At 40.8% G+C, this 20,464-nt stretch overlaps 1 protein-coding gene across 1 annotated transcript in view; it reads right to left on the bottom strand.

The window, feature by feature from the left end:
* Positions 1 to 11,344: 11,344 nt before the first annotated feature.
* STRIP2 (striatin interacting protein 2) overlaps positions 11,345 to 20,464 on the bottom strand; it is a 56,648-nt gene continuing 47,528 nt past the window's right edge. Inside the window, exons 19-21 of the mRNA XM_007982886.3 lie at positions 18,822 to 18,926; positions 16,700 to 16,904; positions 11,345 to 14,114 (exon numbers count right to left, since the gene is read on the bottom strand). Of these exons, the coding sequence (XP_007981077.2) occupies positions 13,864 to 14,114; positions 16,700 to 16,904; positions 18,822 to 18,926 (561 nt within the window). The 3' untranslated portion in view covers positions 11,345 to 13,863. The remainder of the gene's footprint in view (positions 14,115 to 16,699; positions 16,905 to 18,821; positions 18,927 to 20,464) is intronic.

The following is a 20,464-nucleotide window of genomic DNA, read 5'->3' as shown; positions in this document are numbered from 1 at the left end:
AGTAAAATAGATGTTAATGGAATAATTTTCATGGTCCATTGGTCCATATTATTCTGCCAAGCCCGGAGACTTCATTCTCATTGACCTCTGAGCCTAAGTGAAGGCTGCTAGCCTCCCCTCCTCCTTTAAGTTCCCCACTTGTTTCTGAGGCATACATTCTGCTCCTTGCTCATCCCGGCTTACATCGTCATTACGTGCCTATCTGCTTCCTGCTGCACTCCAAGTGGGGGATGATCTCAAAGTCCACTCCTCAGCCCTGTGCGCTTCTCCCTCAGTGTCCCCTCCCCTGCTGGCTCAGGGAGCCATGTCAGTGCCTACCACTCTCATGATGACACAGTCTCTGTGATGAAAAATGGCTGCCCTCTGAGCTCTGGTCCTCAGCCCCCATCATTCACTGCACTTTGGGCATCTCCCTTCGTCCTGCCTTGTCCGGTCCCCACTGGCTGCACCGTTCTCCCAGGCTCCTGCCTTTCATCTCCTCTAGCTCATCTTCATCCATCTAGAATGATAAGTTCATTGGTCAGGCCTAGGTGTCCTTTGGAAATGCTCTTGTATCAATCCCTCCCTTGATATCCATATCATTTCATCCTTTTCTCACTGCAAATTGTAGCTAACACTGAAGGGGCGTTTGCACACATACTGCATTTTCACTCACTATAACCAGTGTGGTCGTTTCCATTCTGTTCTCCACTTTGTACACGAGGTCAGAAAGTGAGTAACTTTCCCAGGTTCACAGTCAGAGTCAAAGCCAGCTCTGTCTGCCTGTCAAGCCTGTGCTGTTAACCACTATAATTATTCAGGAAGGTGCCCTGGACTTGAGGCCAGAAAATGTGAGTTCACATCTTGGCCTCACTACTTATTAGTTGGGCAATTCTCTGAGCTTCGCTTTTGCCCCTTAGGTTGCTGTGAAAGCAATATGATAGAATAACTGTGAAAGTACTATGTGAATTAATTATTATATTATTTATTTATTTTGAGACAGCATCTTGCTCTGTTGCCCAGGCTGGAGTACAGTGATGCAATCATAGCTCACTGCAGCCTCGAATTCCTGGGCTCAAGTGATCCTCCTACCTGACCCTCCCCAGTAGCTGGGACCACAGGCTAGCACCACCAAGCCAGGCTAATTGTTTTTATTTTTAATTTTTTGTAGAGACAGGGTCTCCCTGTGTTGCTCAATCTGGTCTCAAACTCCTGAGCTCAAGTGATGCTCCCTTGGCCCCCCAAAGTGCTAGAATTACAGGCATGATTCACTGCACCCGGCCTGCTATGTAAATGTAAAGTGTTTCCAAGAAGCCTTGCTTTAAAAGATATAAAGCACACGCAAGCGTGTTTTGCCAGTGGACAGGCAGGATATAAAATGAATGGTTTAGTGATGATTGAAACAATTTCAGTGGCAGGACTGTTTTCTATCAACCAAATGGATCTTCAGCCTTCACACGGAACAAAGCCTTAGCATTGACCTGCAGGGAGGTAAGGAGGGCTGCTGAGGTGTGTGGCTGGATGGTAGACTTTGTTATAGCACATATTTCAGATTCTTGCTAGTATCAGAACATCATTGATTATATATGCATTTGTCTTAAATGCCAGTTTACTTAAGAATCACTCAATGTTTAGGACCTTAGATGTTTATTCCACAAGAACTGAGCAAATCTTCCTGTGTAAAGTGGAAGAAGATGTTAAATTTAGATAACTATTCATTCTCACATCAGAATAGCACTAGTTAATTTTATCTATTTATGAATACACATCCTTATGTCTTCTTTATAAATAGTAATGCTAACTGTGCTGTTCTTTTTAAAAATTACCAGAATTGAAGCATGCATTCTTAGAAAATCCAAACTTAGAATATTCTATCACTATCTTTCTTAGAAGTTACACTTAAAAATTCTTATTTCCTCTTTTCTACTCTGGTGGCATCTTCTTTCCATCCTTCCTTTATTTTTTTCTTTCTCTTTTTCTTTCTATTTCATTAAGTGCAATAGTATATCACTGGATTCATTTCATGATAGCCCCACCCTTGGTAGCCCTTATATTAAATAAGAAGTTACAGAAAAAATAAACCGCTCTTTGTAGGTAATTTCCTCTGGTCACCCACTAGAGTCCTAGCAGTGAGAATGCAAGACGTTGGGATGCAAGGCCAGCTGGGGCAGACTTAGGAGAGGAGTCATCCATATCCAGGGCAGAGGTCAGCAAACTCTGTGAAGGACCAGAGAGTAAAAATTTTAGACTTTGTGGGCCCTGTGTCCTCTTTTTTTCTTTGAGACAGAGTCTTGCTCTGTCACCCAGGCTGGAATGCAATGGCATGATCTCGGCTCACTGCAACTTCCGTCTCCCGGGTTCAAGCAATTCTCCTGCCTCAGTCTCCTGAGTAGCTGGGATTACAGGAGCCTGCCACCACGCCTGGCTAATTTTCATATTTTTAGTAGAGACAGGGTTTCACCATGTTGGCCAGGTTGGTCTTGAACTCCTGACCTCGTGATCCACCTGCCTCGGCCTCCCAAAGTGCTGGGATTTCAGGTGTGAGCCGCCTCACCTGGCCCTATGTCCTCTTTTACAACTATTAAACTGTGCTGATGTAGCCTAAAAGCAGTTATAGGCTATTTACCGCATAACGGCATTTTGGTCAGTGGTGAACCACATATACAACAGTGGTCCTATGAGATTATAATGGGACTGAAAAACTCTCATCACCCAGTGATGTTTTCATGATCCTGACCCTGTGTAGGCCTCTAGATTAATGTAATGTATTTGTTTCTTAGTTTTTAACAAAAAAGTTTAAAAACTAAAAAAAAATTAAACATAGAGAAAGCTTAGAGAATAAGGATATAAGGAAAGAAAATATTTTTGTACAGCTGCACAAAAATGTGTGTGTGTTTTAAGCTAAGTGTTATTACAGAAGAGTCAAAAAGTTTAAAAATATTAAAAAGTGTAGAAAGTAAGAAAGTTACAGTGAGCAAAGGTTAATTTGTTATTGAATTAAAAAATTTAAATACGTTTAGTGTAGCTTAAGTGTAGAGTGTTCATAAAGTCTACAGGAGTATGTAACGATGTCCTAGGCCTTCACCTTCACACACCACTCAATTTCAGCCCTGCAGTCTCCATTCATGATAAGTGCCCTCTACAGGTCTACCATTTTTACTGTATTTTGCTTTATTTTTACTGTATCTTTTCTGTTTAGATACACAAATACTCACTCTTGTGTTACAATTGCCTGCAGTCTTCAGTACGGTAACATGCTGTGCAGGTTTGTAGCCTAGGAGCCATAGATTATACCATATAGTCCAGGTGTGCAGGAGGCCATACCATCTAGGTTTGTGTAAGTGCACTCTATGGTATTCGCACGAGGACGAAATTGCCTTATGATGCATTTCTCAGAAAGTATCCCCATCACTAAGCAATGCATGACCGTACAAACCACATGTAAACAAATGAGCACATCTGTGTTCATTTTCATGTGTCAGAACATATTTTTCTTCTTTGGATTTTTCCTATTTAAAAATGTAAAAATGTTTTCTTAGCTCATGGGCTGTATAAAAACTGGTAGTAGGCTAGACTTGGCCCATGGGCTGTTAATTTGCCAATCCCTGATCTAGAGAGTTAAAATGCTATTTATTATTCTTGTTGGGGAATTGAGAGGGAGGGGAATGAGGTAGGAAAAATAATAGTAATTACTGGGCACTCATATTTAGGAAGCATTCTCCTAAGCACTATATATACATATCATGTATACTCATTTAATACAACCATAGAAGGTAAGTAGGAATATTAGCCCCACTTTACAGATGGGGAGTCTGAAGCATAGAGAGACTAAATCATCTGTCGCATATCACACAGCTAATAGAGGCAGAGCGTGATACAATAGCTCACCAAGTTGGGTCTGGCACCCTCTATCTGAGCCATTATGCTGTACTGCCTTTCTGGGTAAAATATTATCTTCTGGCAAAGACATATTTTCACAGGCATCCACATGGAAGATCTTTGTCCTGCCAGTTCCATTAAGCATTTGAACAAAAAGTTACAGAGTGTTTGAAGTAATGTTTCCATTTGGAGGCAAGGAGACAGATGGCACTGTCTTACTTAGTAAAGAAGTCACTTTCCCTGAAGGTGTTTGTGCAGAGGTGGGATGACTTTTGTAGTCTTGCGGTTCCCTAGAAAGACTTTGGTTATTTTCTTTTCTATAAAATAAAAGTAAAAATTTACAATTCTTGATTTTTGAGATTTAAATCTGGCTAATTACTAAAGGAGCAAACAGCCTGAACACCTCCCCGTAGCACACTCGGGCACCGTCTCATTACATTTACAGGATTTGGGAGTCTGAATAACCAGAACTGCTGGAAGGAAATGATATGTCGACTGTTTTGACCTATTGCTACAGGAACTGAGTGAATCTCCCTTAACCCCATCCCCACCACAACACACACACGCTACACACGATTCTTCCCCTCTATACCCTTCTTAGGTGAAAAGTATTCGAAGGTGGTGTTAGGGAAGACTTATTTATTAAGTAATTAAAATCATATATTATTAACTGAGTATATTAATTTATAGTCATATGAGAGAATGTTAATATGGAAAGATACCCAAGACGAATGGTAAAGACAAATATAGAACAGCATGTCTTGTGTTCCCAATTGTGTAAAAAACAATGTTGGTAGGGAGGAGATGGATGAGTACTGTGGAAGTTTTCTGAAAGGATAAAACAATATTGGTAGTCATTACTTCTGGGGAACGAGATAGGGATCTGGACAGGAGGAAATTACGTTTTTCATTGCGTACTCTTGTATCCTCTGAATTTTTAACCTGTATATTCTTAATTTAAATATCAATAAATACAGAAGTGTATTCTTCAACTGGATACCTGCTTCTTCATGGCATATACCCTACCCAAGCCAGAAAATCTTTCTTTACTTGAATCTCCTTTGACTACATTTACAGTTGCAAGCATTTTTCAATTAAAAATAACTTCTGGGACTTGCCTTACACTACTAATGATGACAGAGAGGGAGTAAGTGAATCAGTGTTGCTATTTGTTAGATTTTTGATGAGTGTTAGTGGGTAAAGTGGGTTGAATGGTGGCGCCAAAAAAGATTTTTACACATTTGAATCCCAGGAAACTGAATATTACCTTATACGGCCAAAGCTGTGATTGGGTTCAGGATCTTTAGAGGAGGATCATCCAAGGGGGCCCTAAATACAATCACAGGCATCTCTATGAGAGAGAAGCAGAGGGAGTTTTGAGGGAGAAGGGGAGGAAGAATTGTGACCACAGAGGCAGAGACTGGAGTGATGCACCACAAGCCCAGGAATTCCCAGAGCCCCCAGAAGCTGGAAGAGGCAGGGAACAGATTCTCCCATCTTTTGAGGGAGCACCTTCCTAGTGACACCTGACTTCAGGCACCTGGCTTCCACACTGTGAGAGAGAATAAATTGGCCGGGCACGGTGGCTCATGCCTGTAATCCCAACGCTTTGGGAGGCCAAGGTGGGCGAATCACGAGGTCAAGAGTTCAAGACCAGCCTGGCCAACATGGTGAAACCCCATCTCTACTAAAAATAGAAAAAATTAGCTGGGCGTAGTGGCAGGCACCTGTAATCCCAGCTACTTGGGAGGCTGAGGCGGGAGAATCACTTGAAGCCAAGAGGTGGAGGTTGCAGTTAGCTGAGATTGTGCCACTGTACTCCAGCCTGGGCAACAGAGTGAGACTCTGTCTCATAAAAAAAAAAAAAAAAAAAAAAAGAAAGTGAGAGAGAGAGAATAAGTTTTTACTTGTTTGTTTTTTGTTTTTTGTTGTTGTTGTTGTTTTTTGAGATGGAGTTTCGCTCTTGTTGCCCAGGCTGGAGTTCAATGGCGCAATCTTGGCTCACCGCCACCTCCACCTCTCAGGTTCAAGCGATTCTCCTGCCTCAACCTCTCAAGTAGCTGGGATTACAGGCCTGCGCCATCACGCCTGGCTAATTTTGTATTTTTAGTAGAGACGGGGTTTCTCCATGTTGGTCAGGCTGGTCTCGAACTCCCAACCTCACATGATCCGCCCACCTCAGCCTCCCAAAGTGCTGGGATTACAGGCGTGAGCCACCGTGCCTGGCCAAGTTTCTATTGTTTTAAGCCACCAGTTTCTGCTAGCTTGTTACAGCAGCCTTAGGAAACTAATACAGTGGGGAAGAAAGTGCAACTAATAGCTAAAGTTTTGTTTCTGGATTCCATAAATGTAATCTTGGTTCTTCTGGCCCAGATAATACCAAAAGATAGTATTGTATTGAGTCACTTAATTCTGTCATAGACAGTTCAGTTGTTACTAATGAAAGTGTGAAGTAGTAAAGTTCTTGTCAGTAAAAATATTAGAGGCAAGATAAGCGCCTAGGGGATGCTAGTAAAGAATTCCTGCATTGGATGGAGACTGGCTTCGGTAACCTCAGATCCCTTTCAGCTCAAGAACATGTCTTAGTCTCTTCAGGTTGCTATAATAAAATACCGTAAACTGGGTAGCTTATCAACAACAGAAGTTTATTTCTCTCAGTTCTGGAAGCTGGGAAGTCCAAGATCAAGGCAGATTCAGTGTCTCATGATGGTCTTCTTTCTGGCTTATAGGTAGTGCTTTCTTGGTGTGTCATTACATGGTGGAAGGGATTAACGGTCTTTCTTGGGCCACTTTCAAAAGGGTACTATTCCCATTCATGAGAGCTCTGTCCCTATTGCCTAATCATCCCCCAAAGGCCCCACCTCCTAATACTGTCAACTTAGGGGTTAGCATTTCTTTTTTTTTGAGATGAAGTCTCGCTCTTATCCCCCAGGCTGGAGTGTGATGGCATGATCTCGGCTCTCACTGCAACCTCTGCCTCCCGGGTTCAAGCGATTCTCCTGCCTCAGCCCCTCGAGTAGCTGGGATTACAGGCACCTGCCACCACACCTGGCTAATTTTTGTATTTTTAATAGAGACGGGGTTTTACCATGGTTGGCCAGGCTGGTCTAGAACTCCTGACCTCTGGTGATCCACCTGTCTTGGCCTCCCAAACTGCTGGGAATTCAGGCGTGAGCCACCACGCCCGGCCGGGGTTAGCATTTCAACATATGTATTTTGGGGAGAACATAAACAGCCCATTTCAACATATTTCTGCAGAATAATTTGTTTGCAAGTATTAAGGTTTAACATTTTAAGGAGAATATTAGAATAGGCAAACATTTTGAGAATTCATTCACTTAGAAAGGTGTTTGAAGGTATAAGGTGCTCAGGACTTCTATAAACTTTCCAGACCAGCAATTCTTTTTTTTTTTTTTTTGAGACAGAATGTTGCCTAGGCTGGAGTGCAGTGGCGCAATCTCGGCTCACTGCAAGCTGCGCCTTCTGGGTTCACGCCATTCTCCTGCCTCAGCCTCCTGAGTAGCTGGGACTACAGGCGCCCGCCACCACGCCTGGCTATTTTTTGTATTTTTAGTAGAGATGGGGTTTCACCGTGTTAGCCAGGATGGTCTCGATCTCCTGACCTTGTGATCCGCCCGCCTTGGCCTCCCAAAGTGCTGGGATTACAGGCGTGAGCCACCGCGCCCGGCCCCAGACCAGCAATTCTAATGGAATACCAGAGGTTACTGAAAATTCACTATTGGAAAAATAAAAACATATCAGCTGTAAGGGTAACTCATGTGTTTTCCAAACACATGAGGGACTTACCTATACCAACATTTCCAGAAATAATTTGCATGTTGTTACAATGCTTTACCAATATCAACAGAGCTTTGATCTATTTGTTCTACTCTGTTTTAGAGATTACATATTTCCTTATGTTGTTAAATCACCACCATATAAACAATCTGTGTTGAGTGGTGAGATAAGGGAGGTAAATTATTCTCTTCATTCTAGTTTTTTTTTTTTTCATTCAGAGAAAATGGGAAAGGAGGAGACTTAGAGGCAGATAAAGTTTATATTTAATGTATAGATAATAAAATCATACTATAGCCATTTTTACTCTCAAATGTCTTTTTGAGGTCTCTAATGTCAAAAAACATCATATAAAATTTGTGCTATGGCCAGGCATGGTGGCGCATGCCTGTAATCCCAGCTACTTGGGAGGCTGAGGCAGGAGAATTGCTTGAATCTGGGAGGCAGAGGTTGTAGTGAGCCAAGGTCACACCATTGTACTCCAGCCTGGGTGACAAGAGCGAAACTCCGTCTCAAAAAAAAAAAAAAAAAAAAAAGAAGTGCTGTGGTTTGAATATGTCTCCCAAAGTTTGTGTGTTGGAAGCATAATTCCCAACACAATCATGTTGAGAAGTGGGGCCTTTAAGAAGTCATTAGATCATGAAGATGCTGCAGTCATGAAGGGATTGATGGAGTTATTGTGGGAATAGGTTGATTCTCTCAGGAGTGGGTTCTTGATAAAAGGATGAGTTTGTCCCCCTTTTCCTAGTTCAGTCTAGTGTGCTATCTTGCCTTTCTGCCTTCTGCCATGGGATGATGCAGCATAAAGGCCTTCACCAGATACCAGCACCATGCTCTTGGACTTCTCAACCTCCAGAACTGTAAACCATATAAATTTCTATTGTTTATATAAAATTATGCAATTTCTGGTAGTCTTATAACAGAAAACAGACGAAGACAATATAGTTGTCCCTCAGTATCTGTGAGGGATTGGTTCCAGGACCTCCTAAGGATACCAAAATCCTTGGATGCTCAAGTCCTTGATATAAAATGGTAGGTAGTATTTGCATATAACTATGTGCATCTTCCTGTATATTTTAAATAATCTCTAGATTACTTATAATACCTAATATTATGTGAATGCTATGTAAATAGTTATTTTACTGTATTGTTTAGGGAATAATGACAAGAAAAAAAAGACTCTACATGTTCAGTACACAAGCAATTTTCTTTTTTTTTTTTTGAGACGGAGTCTCACTCTGTCGCCCAGGCTGGAGTGCGGTGGTATGATCTCGGCTCACTACAACCTCTGTCTCCCAGCAATTCTCGTGCCTCAGACTCTAGAGTAGCTGGGATTACAGGCATGAGCCACCATGCCTGGCTAATTTTTGTATTTTTAGTAGAGACGGAGTTTCACCATATTGGCCAGGCTGGTCTTGAACTCCTGACCTCAGTTGATCTGCCCATCTCGGGCTCCCAAAGTGTTGGGATTACAGGCATAAGCCACCACACCTGGCCTCACAAGCAACTTTTAAAAATATTTTTGATCCACAATGGTTGAATCCATGGATGTGGAACCCATGGACGTGGAAGGCCAACTGTATGTGTTAGCATTAACCATACGTCAGAATAGTACCAGCTGCTAAAGAACCTACTGGGTGTTTCACAAATGTTTATAGCAAATTCTGTATTTTGTAAAACATTCTTTTACTACAGAAAACATTCTATGACACTTAACACTATTATCAAAGTCTGACCTGGACCTATTATTGTAGGTAAAGCAGATGTTAATTGGTGTACCTAGGATTTCTGAAATAATGTCAAGACTTTCTTTGCCCCCACAAACCACCCTAAACACACACTTATCACCAATGTTCCCAGAGTCCCAGTGTGGCAAGTTTTATACTTCATATAGGTTTATACTTCATGTAGCCTGGATATCAAAGTGACAAAAATTTTATATAATTAAGGAGTACAACTTGATGTTTTGATATATGTATACATTGTGAAATGATCACCACAATGCATTAACTGTGAAATTATCAAAATGGAGTCACTAATGTCAAACTCTAACAAACAAAATGGACTTGAGGTCATGGAGGAGGGGCCCTCATCTGAGTATGCCTGTGATGGGAACTATGCAAAAAAGTCCTCAAAACCACAGTATTCTAGATAAGCCACTTACACAAGGATATTTACCTAACAATGACTGTCTCCACCCATGAGCTACTGCCAACTCCTGCAACAAACTCCTGCAACAATGGTCTTTGTTTCAAAACAGTTTATGTGGACTTTTTGTTTTTAAAAGCTTCCCCTTTGCCACAACCCCTTTGGATGAGCCTGTGGTCAGCTATAGCATACATATCCCAGATTGCAATCCCCTGCTATTCCCAAATAAACTCTGCTTTGGAGAGTTGGTCTCTGTTGTTCATTTTAGGTAGACATATCTTGTTGTTTAAGTTAACAAGTCACAGGATCAAGAAAAACTTCATCTACACCTTCATCTAGATGAGATCCTAGAATTTAGGTCTCACATGACTGGATAAGATTTTTGGTCTTCCTTGAGGAGGGGCTGTGTGTTGTGTGTAATATAGGAGCAGATATTCATGACCAATTCACTTTCTCTACTACGAGAGTATTATACCACCCATGTTTACCACTCTGTAGGTAGAGTATGCTTCTCCAGTCTCATGTTAGGCTTGTCCACATGATTTGCTTTGGTCAATGGTATATGAACAATTTGATTTACACCATATTCAAGCAAGAGCTTTGAATGTGCTTGCATGGTATGGTTTGTCTCTTGCTCCTGCTCTTCACTATAAAAAGTGTATGTCCCAAGTAGGGGCTATTCCATCAGTCTAGTGCCAGAAAAAGATTGTGCTGTAATCCCAGCACTTTGGGAGGCCGAGGTGGACGGATCACGAGGTCAGGAGATCGAGACTATCCTGGCTAACACGGTGAAACCTCGTCTCTACTAAAAAATACAAAAAATTAGCTGGGCGTGGTGGCGGGCACCGGTAGTCCCAGCTACTTGGGAGGCTGAGGCAGGAGAATGGCATGACCCTGGGAGGCACAGCTTGCAGTGAGCCGAGACAGCGCCACTGCAATCTAGCCTGGGTGACAGAGTGAGACTCTGTCTCAAAAAAGAAAAAAAGACGACTGTGGAGCAGAGCCAAGCCAAGCAAGCCAAGCTGAGTCGAGCAGAGCCGCGGCTGACTCCCAGACCCGTGAACAAGAAACATTTGTCAAGTCACTAAGATCTGGAGTTATTGCTTGTCATAGTCTAGCCTCAGGGAACACTCTGGGGGTAAAATAATATTTTATATACTAACTTTATTATATCCTTCTTTGTTTTTGAGACAGAGTTTCATTCTTGTTGCCCAGGCTGGAGTGCAGTGGCGCGATCTTGGCTCACTGCAACCTCCGCCTCCTGGATTGGAGCAGTTCTCCTGTCTCAGCCTCCCAGTAGCTGGGATTACAGGCATGCGCCACCACGCCTGGCTAATTTTGTATTTTTAGTAGAGACGGGGTTTCACCACGTTGGTCAGGCTGGTCTCGAACTCCTGACCTCAGGTGATCCACCCGCCTCGGCCTCCCAGAGTGCTGGGATTACAGGCATGAGCCATTGCGCCTGGCCTATATCCTTCCTTTCTATATCTGACTTTGAGGTTCTCTTGTGTTGAAGAATTTAAACACCAAATTTCTAATTCCAGTTCATTTTATTTTTATTAAAGTGCTTCAGTAGATGAACAGTGTTATCAACAATCAACCCAAACTTTACTGAAATATTCACAAATAAAAATCCTCTATAAGTCATTCAAATAATGTTTTTCTATGTAGTAAAAGTAATCGCCATTGGAGACTGGTGAATTTGAATTTATTCCTAACCACATACATGGATTCTTAAATTGGGAGATTCAGCTGGTTACCTTAATATATGGGGCTGGCTGTCAATACCTGAAAGCTAGTCCCAGCAAATCTGTGAAAAAATGATGTGATTGAGAACTAATCATTTATCCTTAATGCTTCAGTTTCTCCATCTGCACTGAGAAGTAACCTTCCGTTAGAGAAGAGTTGTAAATAAATACAAAATGTTAAAGCTTAGCACACTTCTGTGCCTCAAAAAGCATTCATGTAAATGCTTTTAAAAGGGCAACTTCTTTGTTCTTGACATAAATTGAATACTATCCGGCTTTAAAAGAAATTGATGGATAATTACTCTTTCCTTGAAAATTATCTTTTTACTCAAATCATATTAAAATCATACTAGTCTGACCGTAGATTAATTAACAGGAGTCATGCTCAGTAAATTATTTTGGTTGCAATAAGGACTACTGTCCTACTTAGGTAAAATTTACAAATTATTTTAAAAAGTTTCATCCATTACTTACATTCTCCAAGACCTATCCATAAAGACAGAAATCCTGGTACTTTAAAGCACAAAGAAGTAAAATCCAAAATTTACTTATTAGATTTTGGTATCGCTCCCTTGGATACTGTCAAGTATTTTATTCACATCCTCCAAATTATACTGTGGTTGACAAGGGGCAGAGTAAATAAACAAATTTTGACTAGATCTCCCAGCATAAAGTGACCTGGTGCCATCATAAAAAGATTCAGTAGTGCCTAAGTTGGGGAAGAGGGGCAACATTTATAGTAAAAAAGCTTGAAGAGGCCGGGCACGGTGGCTCACGCCTGTAATCCCAGCACTCTGGGAGGCTGAGGCAGGCGGATCACCTGGGGTCAGGAGTTTGAGATCAGCCTGGCTAACATGGTGAAACCCTGTTTCTACTAAAAATACAAAAACTTAGCCAGGCATGGTGGTGTAATCCCAGCTCCTTGGGAGGCTGAGGCAGGAGAATCACTTCAACCCGGGAGGTGGAGGTTGCAGTGAGCCGAGATCGTGCCATTGCACTCCAGCTTGGGCAACAAGAGCGAAACTCAGTCTCAAAAAAACAAAAAACAAAAAAACAAACAAAACAAAAAACCACAAAAATCAAAAACAAAAACATATGATCCTAACTAAATCAGAAACTTTTTTAAAAACCTTGTTTGTCTTGAGAAGTATGTGATTTTGCTATAAAAGAGAAATATAAAGAGGCTGGTACATCAATTCTTACATTTTCAATGAAATGTGCAATACTTTTAGGTAGAAACAGTATTGCTAAATCTCCACATGACACTTTGAAACTGTTAGCAATAAAAGGGAAAAAAATCATTAATCAACATTGGAGAAAAAGAAAAATGATAAGCTGTGATGCTCTTACTGTTCTTTTCAATTAGAAAAATATATTGATCATGAGCACAAGTGGACATACCATCTGAATAAATAAAGCCTCCTGTAGTTAACTTGTCATTTAAAAAATGAATTGGATGAAAAGGATAATTTTCTGCAGTGTGCTCAGCCATTTTAAGACTGGAGTCATTTAAGAAAAATACGAAACATCCTTAGAAAGGACCTGAATATTTCATATTGGTTGTGGCTCTTTAAAAATGGCAGAGCATTCCATGCCCTATACAGAGTACACAAGGAAATAATTTTCACATTGAATATAGATCTCTTACAGAATGAGGAAAAAAACACTTTACACAACACCCTTTTCTATAACATGCAGTATTGAGGGAATAGTAAATCATCATCCTTCACAAAGAAGGTGCAGGTGCTCTAAAATAATCTTAGAGTTAATGATTTTAGAAAGAGGCTGTCCAAATTTGAAATTTAAAATGCAAACTTAATTTCAAAGTTGGTTTTTCCAAATCTCTGATAAGTCCTAGGAATCCAGGGTGAGCAAGAAGAAAACTTTCTCCTTATTTTATGACTTGTACCTCCCACTATCTGTGATGAATGCCATGGGTCAAATGCTGTAACAAATTTCCTCCTTTAGAGCCAGCAAAGGCTAGCCTGGTTCTAGCCAAGACTAAAGCAGGAAGAGGTCCTACCAAAGAGCTTGTCTAGGACTGATCCACCAAAAGATTTCCTAGGCCAACTGGGCACCCAACTGACCCCAGGGCAAGTTGATCATTTTGTTGTGATTCAGGATCCCACCCTTGCACCATCTCTAGGACCAAGAGCCCCCAGAAGAGCCCTGAACAATACTGGATGTTCTTAGGCTGATCTTCCTGTGGCAAGCACTCCTAGAACTGGTAACAAAGTCTGTATGGACAGGGTAGGCAGAGCACCATTTATTGGAGCTGACCTCCATCTATTGATGCTTGTTGACAAGAACTTAGTCAGTGATTCTGGAGAAGCTCCTCCCAACAGATGGGCTGTGAAAACACCTCTCTCTCGAGCCAGAGCTCATATGAATAGTGGAAATCTTCAGGCAGATCCAACCTCTGCCCCAGCACACTCTGCAAGCAGTTATCCACAGGTGAAAATTCAGAGTCCTGGGGTCTGTCATACCGACGGCTGTTAAAAGCCTCAATGTTGGCCCTCAAGGTACATTCTTCTGCTTGGAAGTCCCATGGCCTGGCATCGATGTCTGTGTTGGAAAGAGAGGAAGAAAAATACATTTAATGCAAGACACTGCTCCTCTTACCACAGATCATGGTTCCAAAAATGGAACTGCTCAGAAATTTTTTTTTTTTTTTTTTTTTTTGTGAAAAGCAATGTACAAAGTAAGTATACAGCATGCTAACACTTAGGTTTAAAAAATACACATATGCCCACCTGCATAAGCTTGTATATGCAGAAATTACCTTTGGAAGGGTAGCCCCTTTGGAAGGGTAGCCTAGAAAGTAGTAATAGTGGTTACCTATGAGAAAGGAAATGAGGGCCCAGAGGGAGGTGGACTTCTTCTATTCTATTTCCTTTTCATTATTTCCCTTTCTTACTAGCTTTATGTATTACTAGTTATATGTATTATATTTCCCAAAAGGGTAATTAAATTCCTTGTATGCAGCTTTCCCTAGGGGATGAGAGTGCCATCTGAATGGAGTAGCCAGCTCTCAAGGAATGGGAAGGGGCAAGAGGGGTATAACATGGAGAATCAGAATGGACCAATTACTGAAGACTTTCCTGATTCTGTGGAATCTCCTCCAGCATGTGATAAATCTATATATCAGCTTATTTTAAGATGATGAGGTGACATATTCAATGAAGGTAAAAACAGAAAACAGATAATCTGTTTTGCTTCTATTCACTTAGACACTTATTTCAGGGCTAAAGATACAAATCTCCAGATCTCTCATGTCCCACATGCAAGGGTTTATCATAAGGAAGTGTAGTGTGAATTTGGGCTCATAATGGCAGCAACAACAGATGTGCCATTTGCAGGATAAAACATTTTCATGTTTTAAAAATGTACAATAATTTAATAGATAATTGTGCTTTATGTCTTATAGCAGAAGTTGCATCCTGGCTTGTTATGTGCCTATCATATATTTCCTTTAGTTCTCTAAACCCTTTTTTAGTGAAAAGATAGTCCCTCACTACCACAAATTATGCAGTTGAGTTTCCCACATTTGGAGGAATAGCAGGGGTCAGCATATCTGGAGTAAAATGGAAAAGCCTTGTCCAGGGGTCAGCATATCTGGAGTAAAATGGATAAACCTTGTCCTGGGAAAATCACGATCATGGTATTTTCCCTGCCAGGTAAGTAAGTAGAGTTCTCTGAACTCTTCACTGCATCATCCTTTAAAATTCAAGCAGGTTACAAACCCAGCAAAGACAAGTCATTACCAAAAATTCTCAAATACAATTATGGAAATAATCATCAAATACAATTATGGAAATAATCGTCAAATACAAAACAATAAAAAAACTCTCCAAAACAAATTTTTCCAAACTCTGATCAATCTTACAAGTTCTGGTAGTTCAACCAAATATCTTGCCTTCTGAGGTGAGGCAATGTACAGTTCCCAAGATTACCTAGAACATACTACAGCCAAAAAGGTTTAAACTGAATTCATCAAACCTTTTGATTTAACTTCAAGTTTACAGGTAATACCATAGATAGAGGAATAAAGTAGATACCACCACAAAGAAGAAAACAGACAAATCCTTTTGCAGGACAACTGGCCTAGGTCTTCAATTAGTTAGCATTAATGGTGGGTGTGGGGAGACTGGGAGCACGGTGGCTTATGTCTGTAATCCCAGCACTTTGGGAGGCCAGGGCAGAAGGATCCCTTGAGTCCAGGAGTTCAAGACCAGCCTGGGCAACATAGGGAGAGACTCCATCTCTACAAAAAAAATTTAAAAATTAGCTGGGTGTGGTGGTGGTGGTATGCATCTGTAGTCCCAGCTACTTGGCAGCTGGGAAGATCACTTGAGCCCAGGAAGTCAGGGCTGCAGTGAGCCATTATCATGCCACTGCTTTCCAGCCTGGGTGACAGAGCAACCCTCTCTCTCAAAAAAAAAAAACAAAACCAGAAAACAAAAATAATTAACATATGTATAACAACCACATGTAACCTGTGGTCCTGGATTGGATTCTGACTTGGAAAAATCACTATAAAGTACATTTTGGGACAACTAGAAAATTGTGAATATGAACTTCATTAGATGAAATGAAAATGTACTGACATGAAAAGGTAGAGATGATGTTAAAAGAGAAAATTACAAAATAGCATACATAACTTGCTTTCATTTTAATAAAATATGCACATATATGTATAGAAAAAGATCTGGAGGAATATACAATAAGATGGTAATGGTGGCAATTTCTGGATAGTACAAATACGGCATAAATATAATATAGTAAAATGTTTGTTTGCTTATATTTTCTATCTTTTTTTTCCTAACTGCTTTGTAATAATAACAAATTGTTTTAATTTAAAAACTCTTTTGGAGAAAGCTGCCATTTAAAAGAATGTTTTGGAAAGGCAATTATCTCTCAATTTACTTGTTTTATAAAATGGATTTTCGTAGTTTACATAGGACAAGGGTACATATTAGAATTTGAGGCATAACCTTAAAGTTTGGTGTATTAATGCCTGACCTATAATCACATACTTTTTCATCTAAAATATGTAACAATTCATGCCAAAAGAGGAGTGATAAATATTTATTTAGTTTTGTCTAAACCCCAGGAAACTCCAGGAAGTTAAGAGCTTTGGGAAGACTCACCATTCCCGTAAGCCCAGTCATCGTTCATGCGGTGACGCACTTTCTGGTAAATGGCTGACATGGTTTTCATGTTGCTTTTCCTCCATTGGCGCCCCAGGTACTTGGTCTGTATCTTTAGCAGCTTTAGGACATAAAGTTGCAGCATGGCCTGTTTGACCTTGAGGGCCCGCTTTAAGATTGGTGCCGATTTAAACACTACCAGCATCTGTTCATTGAAAGAGGGGTGGGATAAACATCTAACGTTTCTTGGAATTTCCACTTTACAGACAAATTAAACCAAACCTAGCTAGCCTCAGAAATCCCTGGGGAGATTTCAGGGATCTATGGTCCAGGCTCTACCTAGATCTAATCTTCAAGAATATATAGGGGGGCTGGGCACGGTGGCTCATGTCTGTCATCCCAGCACTTTGGGAGGCTGAAGCCAGTGGATCACCCACCACCCTGGCCAACATGATGAAACCCCATCTCTACTAAAAATACAAAAATTAGCCAGGTGTGGTGGCATGGGCCTGTAATCCCAGCTACCAAGGAGGCTGAGGCACGTGAATTGCTTGAACCCAGGAGGCGGAGGTTGCAGTGAGCTGAGATCATGCCACTGTACTACAGTCTGGGTGACAGAGCGAGACTCCGTCTCAAAAAAATAAAATTTTATATATATATATATATATATATATATATAGAGAGAGAGAGAGAGAGAGAGAGAGAGAACTATTCCATTCATATTTTATTATTCAAAGTTTTCAATATTCAAAGCATATGGTATAAAATGAAAAGAAAATTTTGTCAGCCACACATATCAATTCCACTGTCACAGTTTTTTATTTTCTGGAGATAATTCTATGTATGCATACATTACTTATATTTTTTTGTTTTGTTTTGAAGATGGAGTCTCACTCTGTTGCCCAGGCTGGAGTGCAGTGGTGCAATCTCGGTTCACTGCAACCTCTGCCTCCTGGGTTCAAGCGATTCTCCTGTCTCAGCCTCCCCTGAGTACAGGCGCCCGCCACCACACCCAGCTAATTTTAGTAGAGATGGGGTTTCATCATGTTGGTCAGGTTGGTCTCAAACTCCTGACCTCAAGTGATCCTTCCACAGTGCTGGGATTACAGGCATGGGCCATCACACCCAGCCTACTTCTGTTTTTTAACACAAATGGTAGCCAACTACATATCCTGCCACACTGTTCTTTACCTGTTTTTTTTTTTATTGAATATATTTTGAAAATCATTCCATATCAGTATAGGACTGCCTCATTCTTTTACTTTTTTTTAATAGAGATGGGGTCTTATCATGTTGCCCAGGCTGATCTCAAACTCTTGGGCTCAAGCCATCCTCCTGCCTCAGCCTCCCAAAGTGCTGGGATTACAGGCATGCACCTCTGAGCCTGGCTGCTCATTCTTTGTCATGATTGCATAACATTCTATTATAAGGACATACCATCATTTATTTAACCAGTTGGTCCTGCTTAATGAGCATTTAGCTTGTTTCCAAGCTTTCATTATTATTATTATTTTTTTGAGACGGAGTTTTGCTCTGTCGCCCAGGCTGGAGTGCAGTGGCATGATCTCGGCTCACTGCAACCTCTGCCTCCCAGGTTCAAGTGATTCTCCTGCCTCAGACTCCTGAGTAGCTGGAATTACAGATGCCTGCCACCATTCCCGGCTAATTTTTGTATTTTTAGTAGAGATGGGGTTTCGCTATGTTGGTCAGGCTGGTCTCAAACTCCTGACCTTGTTATCTTCCTGCCTCTTCCTCCCAAAGTGCTGGGATTACAGGCATGAGCCACCGCACCCAGCCAAGCTTTCATTATTATAAACAATGTTGCAATGATAAACCTTGCACTTGTATCATTTGGGAATGTGTGTAATCCAAACAACATTGCTAGTTTCCCTGCTAGAGTTGCCCTGAGGGAGGGTCTGAGATTTGGACCCCTGAAAAGAAATGGACTGATAGGTAATCATCTAATATAGAATAAGTGCCCAGAATTGTAAGATGCTAAATCTCATGCAGCATTCAGTGTCTATATATGGAGATCACAAACCAGGCAGCACACAAAAATTTACTAGTGATCTTTTAAAAATTCAGTCAGATGGACAACTCCATGATGTAAAACCACACTCACCATGGTCCGGGAATGTTTCCATTTGGTCAGTTTATTGAGCAACCTCAGGAGGTTGATGCAGGAAAAGAGGTTCCTCCAGCAGAACTGGCTGTTGTCTCCAGCTTCCTATAATAGGGAACATCCATCATTATCTTAATACCTACAAGGCTTTAATTCCCACAGAAGCCTGGAAGTCAATGTTGGTCAGTTTAGGTGAGGCCTTCCTGTATGAAATAATACCTCCTCACCTTCCTGTTTCTTAACACACTGAGGTCTCCAAAGCCCACAATTTGAAAACCCCCTCAGCTGCCAATCCTGGAAGACTCTATCTACAGCATGTGTTGGTTAGAAAGATGATACATGAACACAGGAACCTGATTCAAGCAAGTTTTCTTGTGTAGCTTATTGCTCTAGGATCAGAAAAGAGATGAGAGAATTTTACCCCTATATACAAGTACTTTGCACTTATATAAACTATGTAATTATTAGGATTAGGTCTAATTCTCGTAGATTTTAAACTATGTTGGATGGCTCTGATATCTATTATAATTGAATTTTTTTTTTAAATCAACCTCAACCCTCCTTTATCAAACCATATTACAGTCAGATGCTTAATTCTTCAGCATGGAAGGAAAAATGGCAGATGGTTTATTCTAATCAGGTATTTTTCTTATCTATTTTTTGATAGTTTGTGAACACCTAACCAGAGACAACAGATGGATGTCAGATTAAAAGCAGGTATCTACTCATAGAAACATTTTTCAGAAATAAAAATATGAGTCCTTATGTGAATTTGGGGCTTGCAAATACATACTGGTGTCAGAAGCTATATAAATCAGTGAGCACACATGACAGCCAAACTAACATCTTGGAAATTCCTCACATCCACAATGTGATAGGAGAATGTAGGAGTAGATGACATGTAGAAGTGAGCTGCTGTCTGGTGAATGGAAAATTACCTCCTCCTCCCTCAAATTAATTTGAAGCAACACAGGCATATAGCTAATGTGGAATGAACATCTGAGGTTTTTGAGGGTATTAGGCTTTCCTAATACCTAATACCGAGAGCCAAAAAGTTTCAGGGAAATTTCTTATTTAGAAATATTATTTATAGGTCAGAAATATTATTTATAGGTCAGGTAATCTCAGCACTTTGGGAGGCCGAGGCAGGCAGATCGAGACCTGAGTTCAGGAGTTCGAGACCAGCTTGGCCAACATGGTGAAACTCCATTTCTACTAAAACAATAAAAAAAATAGCTGGGCATGGTGGCAGGTGCCTGTAATCCCAGCTACTTGGGAGGCTGAGGCAGGAGAATCACTTGAACCCAGGAGGCAGAGGTTGCAGTGAGTTGAGACCGCGCCACTGCACTCCAGCCTGGGTAACAAGAGAGAAACTCCATCTCAAAAAACAGAAATATTATTTATAAATAATATTCTCCATCCTATAGTAAATGTTCAACATTGGCCCAGGAGAACCATCTGTCTGCTTCTAGGGAAAACTTCTATGGGACTTTTTGCTTTAGTGCATCAGCTAGTCTAGCCTGCCCCAAATAGACCAAGTTCTACAGACATTATATCTTGTGTGGTTAAGAGAGACAGGCAGACTTTCAATTTTTTTTTTTTTTTTTGAGAGAGAGTTTTGCTTTTGTTGCCCAGACTGGAGT

This window comes from Chlorocebus sabaeus, chromosome 21 (genome assembly GCF_047675955.1).
Source record: "Chlorocebus sabaeus isolate Y175 chromosome 21, mChlSab1.0.hap1, whole genome shotgun sequence".
In the NCBI taxonomy this organism is placed as follows: Eukaryota; Metazoa; Chordata; class Mammalia; order Primates; family Cercopithecidae; genus Chlorocebus; species Chlorocebus sabaeus.
Note: the sequence above shows the minus strand (reverse complement) of the source record. Positions and strands in the feature narration are given on the sequence as shown.